This window comes from Pelobates fuscus, chromosome 3 (genome assembly GCF_036172605.1).
Source record: "Pelobates fuscus isolate aPelFus1 chromosome 3, aPelFus1.pri, whole genome shotgun sequence".
NCBI lineage: Eukaryota > Metazoa > Chordata > Amphibia > Anura > Pelobatidae > Pelobates > Pelobates fuscus.
Window position 1 is genome coordinate 374193245 of NC_086319.1, and position 16502 is coordinate 374209746.

The 16502-nt window shown below is 39.6% G+C and overlaps 1 protein-coding gene across 1 annotated transcript in view; it reads left to right on the forward strand.

The window, feature by feature from the left end:
• Positions 1–16502, forward strand: part of COL5A3 (collagen type V alpha 3 chain) — a 219690-nt gene that overhangs the window by 100812 nt on the left and 102376 nt on the right. The window contains exons 5-8 of the mRNA XM_063449460.1: positions 2179–2310; positions 8766–8954; positions 14789–14932; positions 15022–15177. Coding sequence (XP_063305530.1) covers positions 2179–2310; positions 8766–8954; positions 14789–14932; positions 15022–15177 — 621 coding nt within the window. The remainder of the gene's footprint in view (positions 1–2178; positions 2311–8765; positions 8955–14788; positions 14933–15021; positions 15178–16502) is intronic.

Genomic DNA, 16502 nt, shown 5'->3' on the forward strand with positions numbered 1-16502 from the left:
AGTCAATAGAAAAAAAATGACAGCACAGTTTTAAATAAAATATTAATTAGGAACTGTCCTTCAATCTGCCATAATATGATTTCTTAGCAAGTGCAATGCAAGGAATTTATTTCATACAAACGCCCTTTGACAGCGCTTTACTAATACACACCTGGCCCACATATCTCCCCACTTTCCTGTGGTTGTGCGTATCCACTTAGGTGATGTTTTAATCACTTACTTATTTATAAAGCGTGAACTTAAACAATCAGTCAGTGCGTGAGACGACTTTTTTGAGCATTTGAAGTTCCAAAAATATTGGAGAGCCATGCTTGAGAATACTTACAGGTCTGCGGGGAAATAATTTGTCATTCAAGTATTTAGACTTAAAGAATCCTTATCAGTTGAAAGTCTGACAACATCATCTGTGTAAGGAGAGAAGCTAAAGAAAGTACCTTTTCCATGCAGATCTTGATCAAAACATTTAATCATATGCAACCTTGAGTCTGGTGTTTAGGAAGTGGAAAGGGTTTATCTTATGTTAAAAGATGGTCCTTTGAATTTGTCTTATAGGTTTGACATCATAGACATACTTTCGAAGACCTCTTTAACCTTCCCTTATTGTGTGGTAGTGGGTAAGGATTGACACACCATGTATTCCCTTGGCTTCCTCAAACTCCGGCCTTACAGATGTTGCTGAACTACAACTCCCACGATTCTCCGGCTATCTATTTCATTCATAGAATCATGGGAGTTGTAGTTCAGCAACATCTGGAGGGCCGGAGTTTGAGGAAGCCTGGTTGTAGACTGTCAAAGTTGAGTGCATCTTATTTTCCTGGTAAGGCTGAAAATGGAAAGAACATAGTTAATTTGCAGGGCTAATTTCTCCTCTGGCTGGGATCCAGCTGTGTCAATGGACTCATTTGCAATTTTCCAGGCTTTTAATTTTTTTTACATTTTTTTATATTAATGCACATGGCAGATCTGTACTTTGTGTCTGTTGCAGCTGTGCTGTGTGGGAACTTTATGACAGGAGCAGTGTGGAAAAATGGGACAGGGAGAAGCCGAACTGTTAGAGGAGATTTTCCCGTGAAATAAACTTGCAGTGAAAATCTTGTTACCATGGTTGATAATTAGAAGGAATGTGTTTAGCTGTGTTTGTTCTGAAGAAGTTGTCATCAGATCCAATGTATTGGTTACATCCTCATGTGATGTCACTATACTTCTTTAATAATCAAAAGTGGTTTTGAGTGGGATAGAAACTCTGGATACAGGTAATGGTTTAACAAACTCTAACTAAAGGGAAACCAGCTGAAATCCGAGACTGATCTTCTGTGTTTGTGCAGAAGACAGCAAAAGCATTGCGGAGAGCTTAAATTGGGTTAATCATCAATCATTAGTCTAAAAAAAGACAAAGACAGTAGATGTGGAAAATCAACAAGAACTGAAAAATGGGTAATTCCTGGCTGAACTCATCAAGGACATTATAACTCAGGGCAAGGTGGCAGGGATAGGTAGATCCTGATGTTAAGGTGGCAGGAATTTGAATTAGGCTGTAGTGGTTATGATGCCAGGAGTTCCCTGCCCCTGTTACCTGGTAATGGGGTAAACTGTTTTGTAACAGTTTTCCCCCCTTACCTGGGTCTCCCCCGGACTTCTGGTCATCTCTCCTCATTGATATGGAGCTTACAGCTTCTGCAGCTGCCGAAAACCAATGCAGTCACCATTCATTGGCTGAGAGCAACAGATTCCCCTCAGCCAATAAATTGCACACCGTGGTTCTGGCTGGCTGATGACACCCCATGATGATGCTGGAAACGCAGTTACATCTCCGTCAGCCAAGGGGTTAACCTTTGTATGTGCAGCATTTCACAGTTTGAATTCACTTGAATTCGCAACTCTAGTGAATAACCTGGTTGTTATTTTTTATTTGGTTGTTTGTTTGTTTTCTTTGTTTGTTTTTTTTTTGTCAAAAAAGGGAGCATTGCCATATGCTTTTTTATTAGTATACATCATATTGAGTCAACAGTGGGATTTCTAGAATTTCTGAAATTACAACCTCCTTGCTTGTGTTAAATGAAATTCTTGCTATGGGGCTTAGGAGGTGTAATTAAGTTGGAGACCTACTTGTCGACCACCTTCTTCTATAGTAGAGAACATTGCACTCATGATATTAACTTGTCCTCCTCTCTGTTGCAGGGAGATATCCAACAGCTGATGATTGTTCCGGATCCCAATGCAGCCTTCGAATATTGCACCAATTACATGCCTGGCTGTGACCATGCACTGATCTATGCTGTGCAGTCCCAGGACCCAGATTTCAATACAGAGGTAAGTGTGTCCAATCAGTCCAAGTAGGTAGTTTCTGGAATGATAGAGATACTGTAATGTGGAATTATGTAAAATTTGAACTGAACCCTGGAATCTATGTTTTACCCAATACATCTCAGAAATATGCAGTGTTAATTATAATTCTGGCATGAAAAAACATTTGCAGAGGTACTCTGGAGTATGGGGAGCTCCGTCATATTTGGTTGGTAACGGTGGGGTGCTCCCTCTTCCTTGGAGGATTGTGAAGTTACAATAACTGGGAACTGAAAGACAGCCTAATGGAAGGTACATGAAGAGTCCATACTAGTAATTGAAGTGGAGTATCCTGAAGGACTTGCTAGAATCCAGATCTGACTGGCGGAACTGCAACATTTAGGAGGAGTGGTGGTGGCCCCCCTGTCAACACAGCCAGGAGAGAAGAAGACTCTTTAACCGCTTTTCAAGCCTTTCATTGAGACACCAGATATTGATAAGTACCTCAGGATGTTGAGTTGCAGCGTACACTGCATGAGTTGGACACTGTGGACTGGGTCCTCCATACTGGCAGGTGAGTTGACTGGTTGAGCTGCGGAAGCTTACTGAGCTGTTCCAGATACTGACCTGCAAAATTACGTGCAGGTCGAAGAAATGCTTCTAGCCTGTTATGCTATTACACCAGAGGACTAACATCAGCGGTTCAGGGTCCTCACAAGGATTCCTACACAGAATCACAGAATGGGCATTTCACTTACAAAGGGCCACAATGAATTGGATTCAAGGTTGCCAAACTACAACTATGGAGGACATTGTGCAGCTGCTACTACTAGAGTTCTTCAACTGTGGTTCGGGGCCGCTGCCCTCCTACTCTGATTAATGCAGCGCTGCTTGCTGATGAGTACCAGGATGCCTAGATCCTAACTGTTCAGCTACTAAGGTACAGCAGCAGCCCACCAACATTGGTGCCCTGATGAAAGGGTCCAACGCACATTATTTGTGAACATGCTTAAGACCTATGAGATAGGAGGTAGCGACAATCTGTGCCACAACTTCTAAAAATTTAGAGTACCTTCCCATACCGGACATCCTAGGAGATGGTGACCAAACTGGGTCCCATAACAAAGGGGAGGTGCTAGGGTCATGGGAGTGGGCACAGATCAGCAAGCAAGCCACATTCTCCAATGAACCTGGGTACACCACTTTGACCCTTTAACATCCAAGAGTACAGCATTGAGGTCTATGGATAATGTATCAAAATCACAGGGGTCCTCAATAGATAAAGCCAATTCAGTGCAGCAGTAACTGAGGGGGCATTGAAACGTCTAAACAGCGGTAGCTCTGTCCAGGTTCTAGAAGTGTCAGGCATAGGAAATATACAGATACAAAGTAGTCAGTATATCTTTTGAAAGGGTTGGGATTTCAGTGAAATACCAGAACAGTCAATATGAGTATCTGGTAAAGATTCTATGTTTATGCAATACTAATTTTTCAGGGGGAAGGTGACATAGCACCATGGTAAAATTTCCCCCTATAACCACCACGTTATACATGCCTGGTTAACCTGGTGGAAGAATTGGTTCCCACCAGCAATAGTAGGCGTGAAATGTATTTATTTTTTTTTATTCTTGGCAGCACTAGTCTTAAATTCTCAGTTTCAAATGGCAGATGGGAAGTCAGGTCTAAATCCAGCTGTAATAGTAACAGCTGGGTCCCAGGGCTGGGTCTGGTTCTGTGTCATTCACATGAGTGTGAGTCATGACTCTGGCATCTCCTGCATGCAGGCCATCAAGAAATCCAGAGATACATGATGTGTCATCCGAGCCCCGGGGAATAAAACTCCATATCTCACAGCTCAGCATTACTGCAAGGCGTCACACATATTCAAATGTTTATGTCTGCTTCAAATACTGGGAATATTTATAGCATTGATGATATTCCAATTATTAGTAGCTTCATTTGTGACCCTGAGTACATAAACAAGCTTTAATAAACATCTACTAGTAGATAGAGTAAATACATATGTAAATGCCTAATTGAGGAAAACGAGTATATAAGATCTGATATATGATAGCTGATTGCATGATTACATGATTATGATAATGTATGATGAATCAATCAGAAAGACATATATTATACATAGATTCCATACTGGACGAGAATATCTATGCATATATAAATATTAGAGTTCCGTCAAAGTACTTTTTGGAAGCGATGCAGCACTGAAAGGAATTTATAGTAACAGAAATAAAAAGCAATTAAAACAAACTGTTGGATGTGACAATTTCTTTTCTATGCTTGACACCAAAAAGGATCAGAGAGGGATACATGTGCTAAATTTAGATAAGGTATATTCAGTACAAGGTGTTTACAATGAATCCAGTAAAACTAGTCTGTTTTGCACTCCTACCTTGCTAATCACTGTGAAATTCCTTTATGTAAAACAATTCGTCCAACATATAAACCATAAATCCACAAGCATGTTACAGGCTAATCAGGTGAGTATGATGCTGTCAGCAGGCTCCATATACAGCATCCAGGGAGTCCGACATGGGGATATCCAGGATTGCTCGTTCTACTGGATATCTGTATAAAAATCATAATACATATAGTGCAACAATAGATATATATCGATAGATTTAACATAGCATGCTTATTAAAACAGGGTAAAGTAGTGATTAACCCTATTTACTGTAGCACACAAAAATGACTTTCCTGTATTGGGATTTTACCCTGTAAGTGGTCTTTATCTTTTAATGATTTTAAAACAAATATTTGCCCTTATTGCTTTATGGATCCCAGTATCATGATTCTCCTACAAATATCCAACTGAGCTTGCTATGATTGCACTTTGGGCTATGCACTATTTGCAGTCTGCAGACAACTCTGTATTATAAGAATGGTTCCATCACTCTGATTACTTCACACTCGTTTGATTAATTATAACACTTTTGTGTTTAGATTTTTTTATTTTTATGTTCTCTAGATTGGTAGATTGGTATGATTTATTTTTCATAGATATATTTTGGTGTGATTAGAATGGTGGGAGTGAGACTTGATTTTCTGGATTACATTCACTTATTTTTTGCCAAAGGAACTAAGGTTATTGTGGTGCCTCAACTGCTGTACTTTGCTCAATTTTTACACTTTGTTATATGTTGATTTTCTTTTCTGTTACATCCAGTATAACCCAGGTAGTGAATTATTCCAGGTAGCAATGGCTGAATTAAATGTGCCAGAATAAAGCTTTTGGGACACAAATTCCCAGTCTGTAATGTGTTTATGTATGTGATCAAACCATGTCTATATATAATAATCATTGATAGACATAGCAAGTGCGGGATTCCCACGGTCCTTTACAGGCACATTGGAAGTATGTGGCAGTGAGCCAGGAAAGTCAGTCACATTCTGCCAGTAACAATTCCTCTGAGCACCTGCTGGGTAGAGGCCACAAACCAAGAGGTTTCTCTTATTCTCAGCTTAACACGTTTCTAAATGTCAGCTGGGGCTCTCCCCATCCAAGAATCTTCCAGGGCCAATCCCTATCAGAGCCAGAGAGACATACGCTGCCTTGATTCCTTTCCACATGTGAAAAACAGAAAGCACATTGAAGTGTTTATTCTATTAATTTATCAAAGATAATATTTTCATCTTCCTGTTACTACATAGAAATTCTTCAACAAACTTCTCCTATTACTCCATATATTCTCTCTCTATAACTCCTCCTATTACTCCATATAACCTCTCCCTATAACTCCTCCTATTACTCCATATACCCTCTCCCTATAACTCCTCCTATTACTCCATATAACCTCTCCCTATAACTCCTCCTATTACTCCATATAACCTCTCCCTATAACTCCTCCTATTACTCCATATAACCTCTCCCTATAACTCCTCCTATTACTCCATATAACCTCTCCCTATAACTCCTCCTATTACTCCATATAACCTCTCTCTATAACTCCTCCTATTACTCCATATAACCTCTCCCTATAACTCCTCCTATTACTCCATATAACCTCTCTCTATAACTCCTCATATTACTCCATATAACCTCTCTCTATAACTCCTCCTATTACCCCATATAACCTCTCCCTATAACTCCTCATATTACTCCATATAACCTCTCTCTATAACTCCTCCTATTACTCCATATACCCTCTCCCTATAACTCCTCCTATTACTCCATATAACCTCTCCCTATAACTCCTCCTATTACTCCATAAAACCTCTCTCTATAACTCCTCCTATTACTCCATATATTCTCTCTCTATAACTCCTCCTATTACTCCATATAACCTCTCCCTATAACTCCTCCTATTACTCCATATACCCTCTCCCTATAACTCCTCCTATTACTCCATATAACCTCTCCCTATAACTCCTCCTATTACTCCATATAACCTCTCCCTATAACTCCTCCTATTACTCCATATAACCTCTCCCTATAACTCCTCCTATTACTCCATATAACCTCTCCCTATAACTCCTCCTATTACTCCATATAACCTCTCTCTATAACTCCTCCTATTACTCCATAAAACCTCTCTCTATAACTCCTCCTATTACTCCATATAACCTCTCTCTATAACTCCTCCTATTACTCCATATAACCTCTCTCTATAACTCCTCCTATTACCCCATATAACCTCTCTCTATAACTCCTCATATTACTCCATATAACCTCTCTCTATAACTCCTCCTATTACCCCATATAACCTCTCCCTATAACTCCTCATATTACTCCATATAACCTCTCTCTATAACTCCTCCTATTACTCCATATAACCTCTCCCTATAACTCCTCCTATTACTCCATATAACCTCTCTCTATAACTCCTCCTATTACTCCATAAAACCTCTCTCTATAACTCCTCCTATTACTCCATATAACCTCTCTCTATAACTCCTCCTATTACTCCATATAACCTTTCCCTATAACTCCTCCTATTACTCCATATAACCTCTCTCTATAACTCCTCCTATTACCCCATATAACCTCTCTCTATAACTCCTCATATTACTCCATATAACCTCTCTCTATAACTCCTCCTATTACTCCATAAAACCTCTCTCTATAACTCCTCCTATTACTCCATATAACCTCTCCCTATAACTCCTCCTATTACTCCATATAACCTCTCCCTATAACTCCTCCTATTACTCCATATAACCTCTCTCTATAACTCCTCCTATTACTCCATATAACCTCTCTCTATAACTCCTCCTATTACTCCATATAACCTCTCTCTATAACTCCTCCTATTACTCCATATAACCTCTCCCTATAACTCCTCCTATTACCCCATATAACCTCTCTCTATAACTCCTCCTATTACTCTATATAACTTCTCCCTATAACTCCTCCTATTACTCCATATAACCTCTCCCTATAACTCCTCCTATTACTCCCTATAACATCTCCCTATAACTCCTCCTATTACTCCATATATCCTCTCTCTATAACTCCTCCTATTACTCCATATATCCTCTCTCTATAACGATTCCTATTACTCCATATAACCTCTCTCTATAACTCCTCCTATTACTTCATATAACCTCTCCCTATAACTCCTCATATTACTCCATATAACCTCTCCCTATAACTCCTCCTATTACTCCATATAACCTCTCCCTATAACGCCTCCTATTACTAAATATAACCTCACCCTATAACTCCTCCTATTACTCCATATAACCTCTCTCTATAACTCCTCCTATTACTCCATATAACCTCTCTCTATAACTCCTCCTATTACTCCATATAACCTCTCTCTATAACTCCTCCTATTACTCCATATAACCTCTCCCTATAACTCCTCCTATTACCCCATATAACCTCTCTCTATAACTCCTCATATTACTCCATATAACCTCTCCCTATAACTCCTCCTATTACTCCATATAACTTCTCCCTATAACTCCTCCTATTACTCCATATAACCTCTCCCTATAACTCCTCCTATTACTCCCTATAACATCTCCCTATAACTCCTCCTATTACTCCATATATCCTCTCTCTATAACTCCTCCTATTACTCCATATATCCTCTCTCTATAACGATTCCTATTACTCCATATAACCTCTCTCTATAACTCCTCCTATTACTTCATATAACCTCTCCCTATAACTCCTCCTATTACTCCATATAACCTCTCTCTATAACTCCTCCTATTACTCATATAACCTCTCCCTATAACTCCTCATATTACTCCATATAACCTCTCCCTATAACTCCTCCTATTACTCCATATAACCTCTCCCTATAACTCCTCCTATTACTCCATATAACCTCTCTCTATAACTCCTCCTATTACTCCATATAACCTCTCTCTATAGCTACTCCTATTACTCTATTTTCTTGCCTCACATTCTATTGCCAGCATCTTTTGGTTTGCTACCTTTGGTATATTCCTCTACATTTTATGACTGGCATCTCCATATTTAGGTTTTTCTTCTGCCTTTCTTGGCCCCACAGAGTATCCAGGAACCTGTCAAACGAAAAAAGGACAGGAAAGGTAAAAAGTCCTCTAAAAAGGACAGAAAGGGTAAAAAGAAGAAGAAAAAATCTGCATCCGAGCAGATCCATCCCATTCTCAGCACTATTATGACTCTGACCCAAGGATACACTGCTTCATCTGTATCACCAACGATCCCGGTGGTCATGGTAACCATACTCCCTATTGCCCATCATCATGCCAACCTGCTTGCTAATTTCTACATGCGAAAAGAAATTGCCCATTATTTTCATTCAACGGGTTGTGTATGTGGCTGATAACCCCTGTTAACAGGAGGATGCTAATCATTCATCAATCCATGATCTCATCAAACTAACACCATCCATTATATGTTCCATGCTATGTATTTTTAATCCAAATCAGACTTTGTATTATACACAGCAGTTTCTGCGTGGGTTTTAAGCCTACATTTGGATGTTGTCTGTTGTTTTTGAATTGAATACAGGAAAGTACTCGGAAACTTTTAGAAAAAAAAAATGTTAAAAGTATATTAACCTCCAAATACATTGATATCTTTTCCCTACTGGTAGATAGGTGGTGACTTGAGACCTGAAATAATTGACTTTAAAATAATTTTACAATGGCAATACTTTAAATCCAGTGTTTGGTTGGTCAGTTATATGGCAGTATTTGTTACCTTGTGTAGACAACAAAATCGTTACATTTTGGACATTGGTTTCTAGTTATTTGTTATACTAACAACTTCAAAGATAATAGCTCGAGAGATTTCTTCAAGGCTTCTTGGAATAGAAAACTGGCTTTTTGGCTAGTCTCCGATAATCAGCACAGTAGAGGAACATAGGAAGCTTACATTAGCGGAAAATATTGTTTTTACTTCGTTTGTGTTTTAAATGTTCTTCATGTTGAAGAATGTTAGTTTTCCAGAAATCCCCATGATGATAAATGTTTAAATGTTTAAATCAATCATGACGTGGTACTAGAGAAATTTCTTTATTGTAAAGGATGAGTGTTTTTTGCTGAATTGCTGACCAATCAATCTAGGTTTAATAAACATTTTCAGCAAACATAAGCTAGGTGCTGAATATTTTATTAAATATGTGGAAAGTGCTCTGTGGAGATAATACATGAACGTTATATTGAGCAAAATATTCTTAAACTCAATTGGAGAGAAAAACAGGATCCTGCCAGCTAGCGAAGGGCTAATTCTTATGTCCATGTGGATACTTTCACTTGTTTATTCTTTGTCGTCTTGGATGCATCAGACATCCCTGCTGCACTTCCTTCGTAAATACCTCATCTTTGCCTCCGAGTAATGTTTTCTAATTCTAACTGCTTCAAAGAGTGCGAACATCCTTTCAAACATGCAAAGAAAGAAAATGTCTAATAAAAGGAAGTAACTAAATATAGTCCATTCCAATTTGAGCATCTTCTGTTATTTAGTAGACATTAGAGTTCACCCATGATAAAAATGATTGCACCTATATTCAGTACAACTAAAAGGTAGAACAAAGGATTGGAGGCATTGTGTGATCTTTGCTTACTCACAGTGGAGTATAGAGAGGGCCATTTATATCTCCATATATATGGTTAATTTATCTCCGAGGTTGGGGGTAAAGGTGGGAGCCAGCCTCTTCAGTTTGCCTTTGGTTTCTACTGGGACCCTGTTGACTACCTTTTACTATTCATTATTTTTGTTTCATTTTTATTATTTTAGTTTTATTTGAGCATTCTTTCTCAGTTGCCTAAACTGGAATTTGATTTAAAGGATGGCATGCTCTTAATGGTGGTTTTGTCAGGCCAAATGCTTTTAGAGAAGTATGGACTTTGCTCATGTTCACAGTTAATTTGTAGTAATGTGGGGTACGAGCGTAATGATCGAAGGACTAATCTGACTGCCATTTTTGAGTCGAGATATTGTTTTTCTCATTTTGTAGAAAAATTAGAAATCACTTTAACAAAATGTATATTATTTTTGTGTGCTTTTTTTGGTCTTTTCATGATTACATTAATATGTAGTTACGTAACAATGTTGGGAGTTTGAAATATTAGGTCACTATTTACTTTATTTTTATTTTTTAAAAATTGAATACTAAGCAAATATGAAGATTATTTAGTTGTCAACACACCACAAACAATTGTTAAGTGAATAAGACCCTAAGTGTTTTTTTTTTTTAACCAAATTGATCTGGTTATTTATCCAGTAGCTATGTAGAAAGTTGTATAAAGGCAAGTATTAACGAAGGGTTAATTGAGGGAAGCTAGATTAACTTGAATAGTCCATGATTTACTGCAGCATTTGTTAAATTAAACCCATAACATCGTTTTATCACATCTGTTTTCCACACTCTCATCCTGGCACTAACCGTTTCAAATAAGCATGAGAATTGCCTCTTCATCAGCCAATATCCATCTCATCCCATATCACCATTAGCTGTCATTCAATAACTTGTATGTTCTGTTCCCGAATGTGCCATTTCAGTAAAGAGAATGTTGTGAATTGCTAGGTTCCAGTTGTCAGGCACCTCAGCAAAACTCTGTTACCATCATATGACTTGGCTAGACACTGATCGACAACTTTATAATTAGCCTTGAAAGTATGAGGACATGCCAGTGTGACAAATCTAGTTCCAGTTATTCATGTCAAACGGAAATTAAGCTTGTTCTCATCCATAGAGACACAGGCCTCAATCTATTTTGTATGAATCAGCATCAGAAATTATTCCAATGTGTTAGAAATAAAAATGATTGTCTACAGAAGTCACAATTCAAGTCTATGGGAATTTATGTAGATTAATCATTTGAAAAGCTATGAGAATCCTTTCTGATATTGATTCAAACAAATTAAATCAAGGTTCTATTAGCTAAAATTTTAAATTCACTTTGAATTTACAACTAGCACTTTAGTGAATAATTCAGATGTAGTCATACTCTACTGCTACAGGATGACACATGGAGTTTAAATTGTACATATTGGATATATGGGAATGCCAACATTTAAAGACAAGGGGGTAATTAAAGGGATTACTTCATGGCAGATTATTCACACAAACGTACATGCTAACAGGAGACACATAAACACTGACAACCAGGGCCGGACTGGGAACTAAAATCAGCCCTGGAAAAAAATTCTATACCAGCCCAATAATGCGTCGCGCCAGAATAGTGTGCTGATATAGAGGGTGAAAAAATAACTTGAAATTGAAAACTCTTACTCCAACGAAGGAACGCATATAGGGCTTCAAAATAAACAAAAGAGCGCCTTTATTTTAAGTAGACATACATTTGCATATAATCAATGTTTCAGTACAACTACTTTGGCCTATTAAGGACATTTTAGTAATGGTACTGAAATGCTGAATGTCTGCAGTTGCACAACTAAAAAGATGAAGTGATCTGGTTAATTTTGAAGTTCTATGGGTGCGCTCTTCACTTTGAATATGTTATTGTGCATGAGTATGCAACTAGCAACAAGACAGGGCCAATACGTGCTCATTACATTTATATATATATATATATATATATATATATATATTTATTAATGACATTTATGTGTGTATTATGCATATATAAATGTATATTACTATATGTGTAAATATTATAGGCATAATTATATGTTACTAATACACACATCAATATACATGCATATATATATATATATATGTGTGTGTGTGTATTACTGTCGGGATCAGATACATTTACGACTATTACCTTTACCTCGTTTAATGTATCTTGTCTCCAATTGTCTCCTATTTTTCCTCTTACAGCGACCCATCTTTTACTTCATCCCAGTCCCTGGGTGTTTCTTTTTACCGTTCTCCAGCCTCTGTATTTCTCTTTCCCCCAGCTCCTTTTGTGTTGTTCTTAGCCCCAGCCACTTTGTCTCTTTCTCCCCTTCCAAATCTCATCTGTGTGTCTCTTTCTAACTCCAGACTCTGTGTGCCTCTTTCTCTTCTCCCAGCCACTCTCTGTCTCTTTTTCCCCAGCCCAGCGTTGCCTCCCACAAATCTTGTGTCACTTTGTTCCCCTTCCCTACTGTATGTCTCTTTGTCCCCCCAAAAAACCTTCTGTGTGTCTCTCTTCCCTATCTCCTCCCTGTGTCTCTCTCTTACCCCTCTGTCTCTTTGTACCCCCATCCACTGTGTCTCTCTATTACCCCACCTGTCTATGTGTCCCCCCTTCTCCTGTGTCTCTCTATTACCCCTCTCTTTGTCCCCCCTTCCCTGGTGTCTCTCTATTACCCCTCTTTTTGTCCCCCCCACCCCCTGTCTCTATATTACCCAATCTGTCTATGTGTCCCCCCTTGCCCTATGTCTCTCTATTACCCCTCTGCCTCTTTGTCCCCCCCCCCAACCTGATGTCTTTCTATTACCCCTCAGTCTCTGTGTCCCCCCTTCCCCTCTATTTGTCTCCCCCTTTCACCCTCTATTTGTTTCCCCCTTCCCCTCTATTTGTCTCCCCCTTCCCCTCTATTTGTCTCCCCCCTTCCCCTCTATTTGACCCTCCTTCCCCTCTATTTGTCTCCCCCCTCCCCCTCTATTTGTCTTCCCCCTTCCCCTCTATTTGCCCCCCTTTCCCCTCTATTTGCCTCCCCCTTTCCCCTCTATTTGTCTCCCCCCTTTCCCTCTATTTGTCTCCCCCCTTCCCCTCTATTTGACCCTCCTTCCCCTCTATTTTTCTCCCCCTTCCCCTCTATTTGTCTCCCCCCTCCCCCTCTATTTGTCCCCCTCCTTCCCCTCTATTTGTCTCCCCCCCTTCCCCTTTATTTGTCTCCCCCCTTCCCCTCTATTTGTCCCCCTCCTTCCCCTCTATTTCTCTCCCCCTCCTTCCCCTCTATTTGCCCCCCTCCTTCCCCTCTTTTTGTCCCCCTCCTTCCCCTCTATTTGCCCCCCTCCTTCCCCTCTATTTGCCCCCCTCCTTCCCCTCTATTTGCCCCCCTTCCCCTCTATTTGCCCCCCTCCTTCCCCTCTATTTGCCCCCTCCTTCCCCTCTATTTGCCCCCTCCTTCCCCTCTATTTGCCCCCCTCCTTCCCCTCTATTTGCCCCCCTCCTTCCCCTCTATTTGTCTCCCTCCATTCCCCTTCTGTGTGCCTGCTGACCTTGTTACAGGCGGACTGAGGGAGGGGGCGGAGCTAACTACCAAGCTCCCTCGCGGTTCCCATAATTCCCAGCATGGACACATCATAGAGTAGTGATTACTCTATGATGTGGCTGAGCTGGGAATTATGGGAACCGCGAGGGAGCTTGGTAGTTAGCTCCGCCCCCTCCCTCAGTACTCCTGTGCTGACAGCTATGCTGCTGTCAGTATCAGTGAGTGTGCTGCTGGATCGCTTAGGCGGCCGCCCGGCACACTCACTGATACTGACAGCTGTCAGCACAGGAGATGGGGCCGCCGGCCGCAAGGTGAGTAATCACCTCTGAGTGTGCCGCCGGACCGGCCACCCGGCGGCACCGACACGCGGCCGGCGGCCGCGATTTTATTAAAATATAGGAAGCAGGGCTCCCTCTCCATCTCCAGCCCCCCAGGTGCCGCGGCCCACCGGGAAATTTCCCGGTATCCCGGTGGGCCAGTCCGGCCCTGCTGACAACACACATACTGAACATGCACACATGTTATGTTAAAAGGGTGACAGGATAGAGCCATTGAACATGGAATTTGTCCTTTCCACTGGAGGGTGGCAGACTAACAGGATACGCTAAAGTGAATTCAAAGTGAATTTACATTTTAAGATTAATATAGCAAAGCTGGAAAACATTTCTAAGTAAACTATGTTCCAGTTTGGCTACTTTGGCCTTAAATATGAAATTCACTTTGAATTTTAATTTATTAAATAACCATGAGAAAGAAGCTGTAGAACATGTAGACAGTATTTGTTATCAGTTAACCATAACATTGACTGATGTTTATTTCTAAATTAAAAATTAAATTCGACTCAAGGTGCCTTCAACATTCCAAGACCAAATATAGCTTGTGCATTTTCTAATTTGCGAAACTAACATTTAAATTTTATTACAATTACCAAAGACAGAGACACAAAAGAGAGTACGTCCAACAGAAGACCCCAGTTTCTCCGAATACGACTTTCCAGATGACTATTATTACACTCCGTCTCCAGAAGAGATCCTAGTGGACAATGTGACAGTCAGCATGAATGGCACTGATTACGAGGTAAAACCAAACCCTTCCATTCCAAGCATTGCAATATCTGGGATATTTAATTAAAAGAAGCCTTATGGCTCTGTTGTTACTCTGCACAGGAGATTGTAGAGGAGTATGTTGTTGAAAAAGAGGAAGATGAGAAGAGAGAAAGGGATTATGAAATTAATGAATATGATGATGACTATGATGAAAGACGGGAGAGGTATGGTCCAGTCGAACGAGGTCAGGTGGAAACCACAGAAGCAGAATCCCAGGTAACATTCTATTATTCTATATACATTTATATACATTTTATCGCTAAGCTTGCATTTCAATTTGTTTATGGAATTTATCATGATTCTTTGTTGTGAGGTGACATATATGGAGTTCTAGGAGGAGTTATATGGAGTTATAGGGAGAGGTTATATGGAGTAAAGGGAGGGGTTATAGAGAGAGGTTATATGGAGTAATAGGAGGAGTTAAAGGAAGAGGTTATATGGAGTAATAGGAGGAGTTATAGAGAGGTTATATGGAGTAATAGGAGGAGTTATAAGAGAGGTTATATGAAGTAATAGGAGGAGTTATAAGAGAGGTTATATGAAGTAATAGGAGGAGTTATAGGCAGAGGTGATATGAAGTAATAGGAGGAGTTATAGAGAGGTTATATGGAATAATAGGAGGAGTTATAGAGAGAGGTTATATGGAGTAATAGGAGGAGTTATATGGAGAAGTTATATGGAGTAATAGGAGGAGTTATAAGAGAGGTTATATGAAGTAATAGGAGGAGTTATAGGGAGAAGTTATATGGAGTAATAAGAGGAGTATAGGGAGAGGTTATATGGAGTTGTAGGAGGAGTTATAGGGAGAGGTTATATTAAGTCATAGGAGGAGTTATAGGCAGTGGTTATATGGAGTAATAGGAGTTATAGGGAGAAGTTATATGGAGTAATAGGAGAAGTTATATGGAGTAATAGGAGGAGTTATAGGGAGAGGTTATATTAAGTCATAGGAGGTGTTATAGGCAGAGGTTATATGGGGTAATAGGAGTTATATGGAGAAGTTATATGGAGTAAGAAGAGGAGTTATATTGAGAGGTTATATGGAGTAATATGAGGTATAGGGAGAAGTTATATGGTGTAATAGGAGGTGTCATAGGCAGAGGTTATATCGCTTAATAGGAGGAGTTATAGGAAGAGGTTATTTAAAGTAATAGTAGGAGTCATAGGCAGAGGTTATATTAAGTCATAGGAGGAATTACAGGGCGAGTTTTTATGAGTTTTAGATGTTAGCCAACAAGTAAAGGGAAAATGTGGAGTAATATGATGAAAAAAGTAAATCAAAGATTTTTTTTAAATGAAAAATAAATATAGTTATTCTTAATTTTGGCAGGCCATTCGCTATTTGTGCCAAAGGTCCTGTTTCCAGTTAGAATTTTATTGCAGAACCTCTCGGTGAGGTCATAGCGCAGGCTGCTTGCCTCTAGATGTGACGTATTTAATTTTCATCTTAAGTCCAGGCGTTTTTGCTCCTTTTTTGGACTGGCACCAACCAAATTATAAGAGCTATTTTCATCCCATGAAAATACTAATTTTCTAGTAAA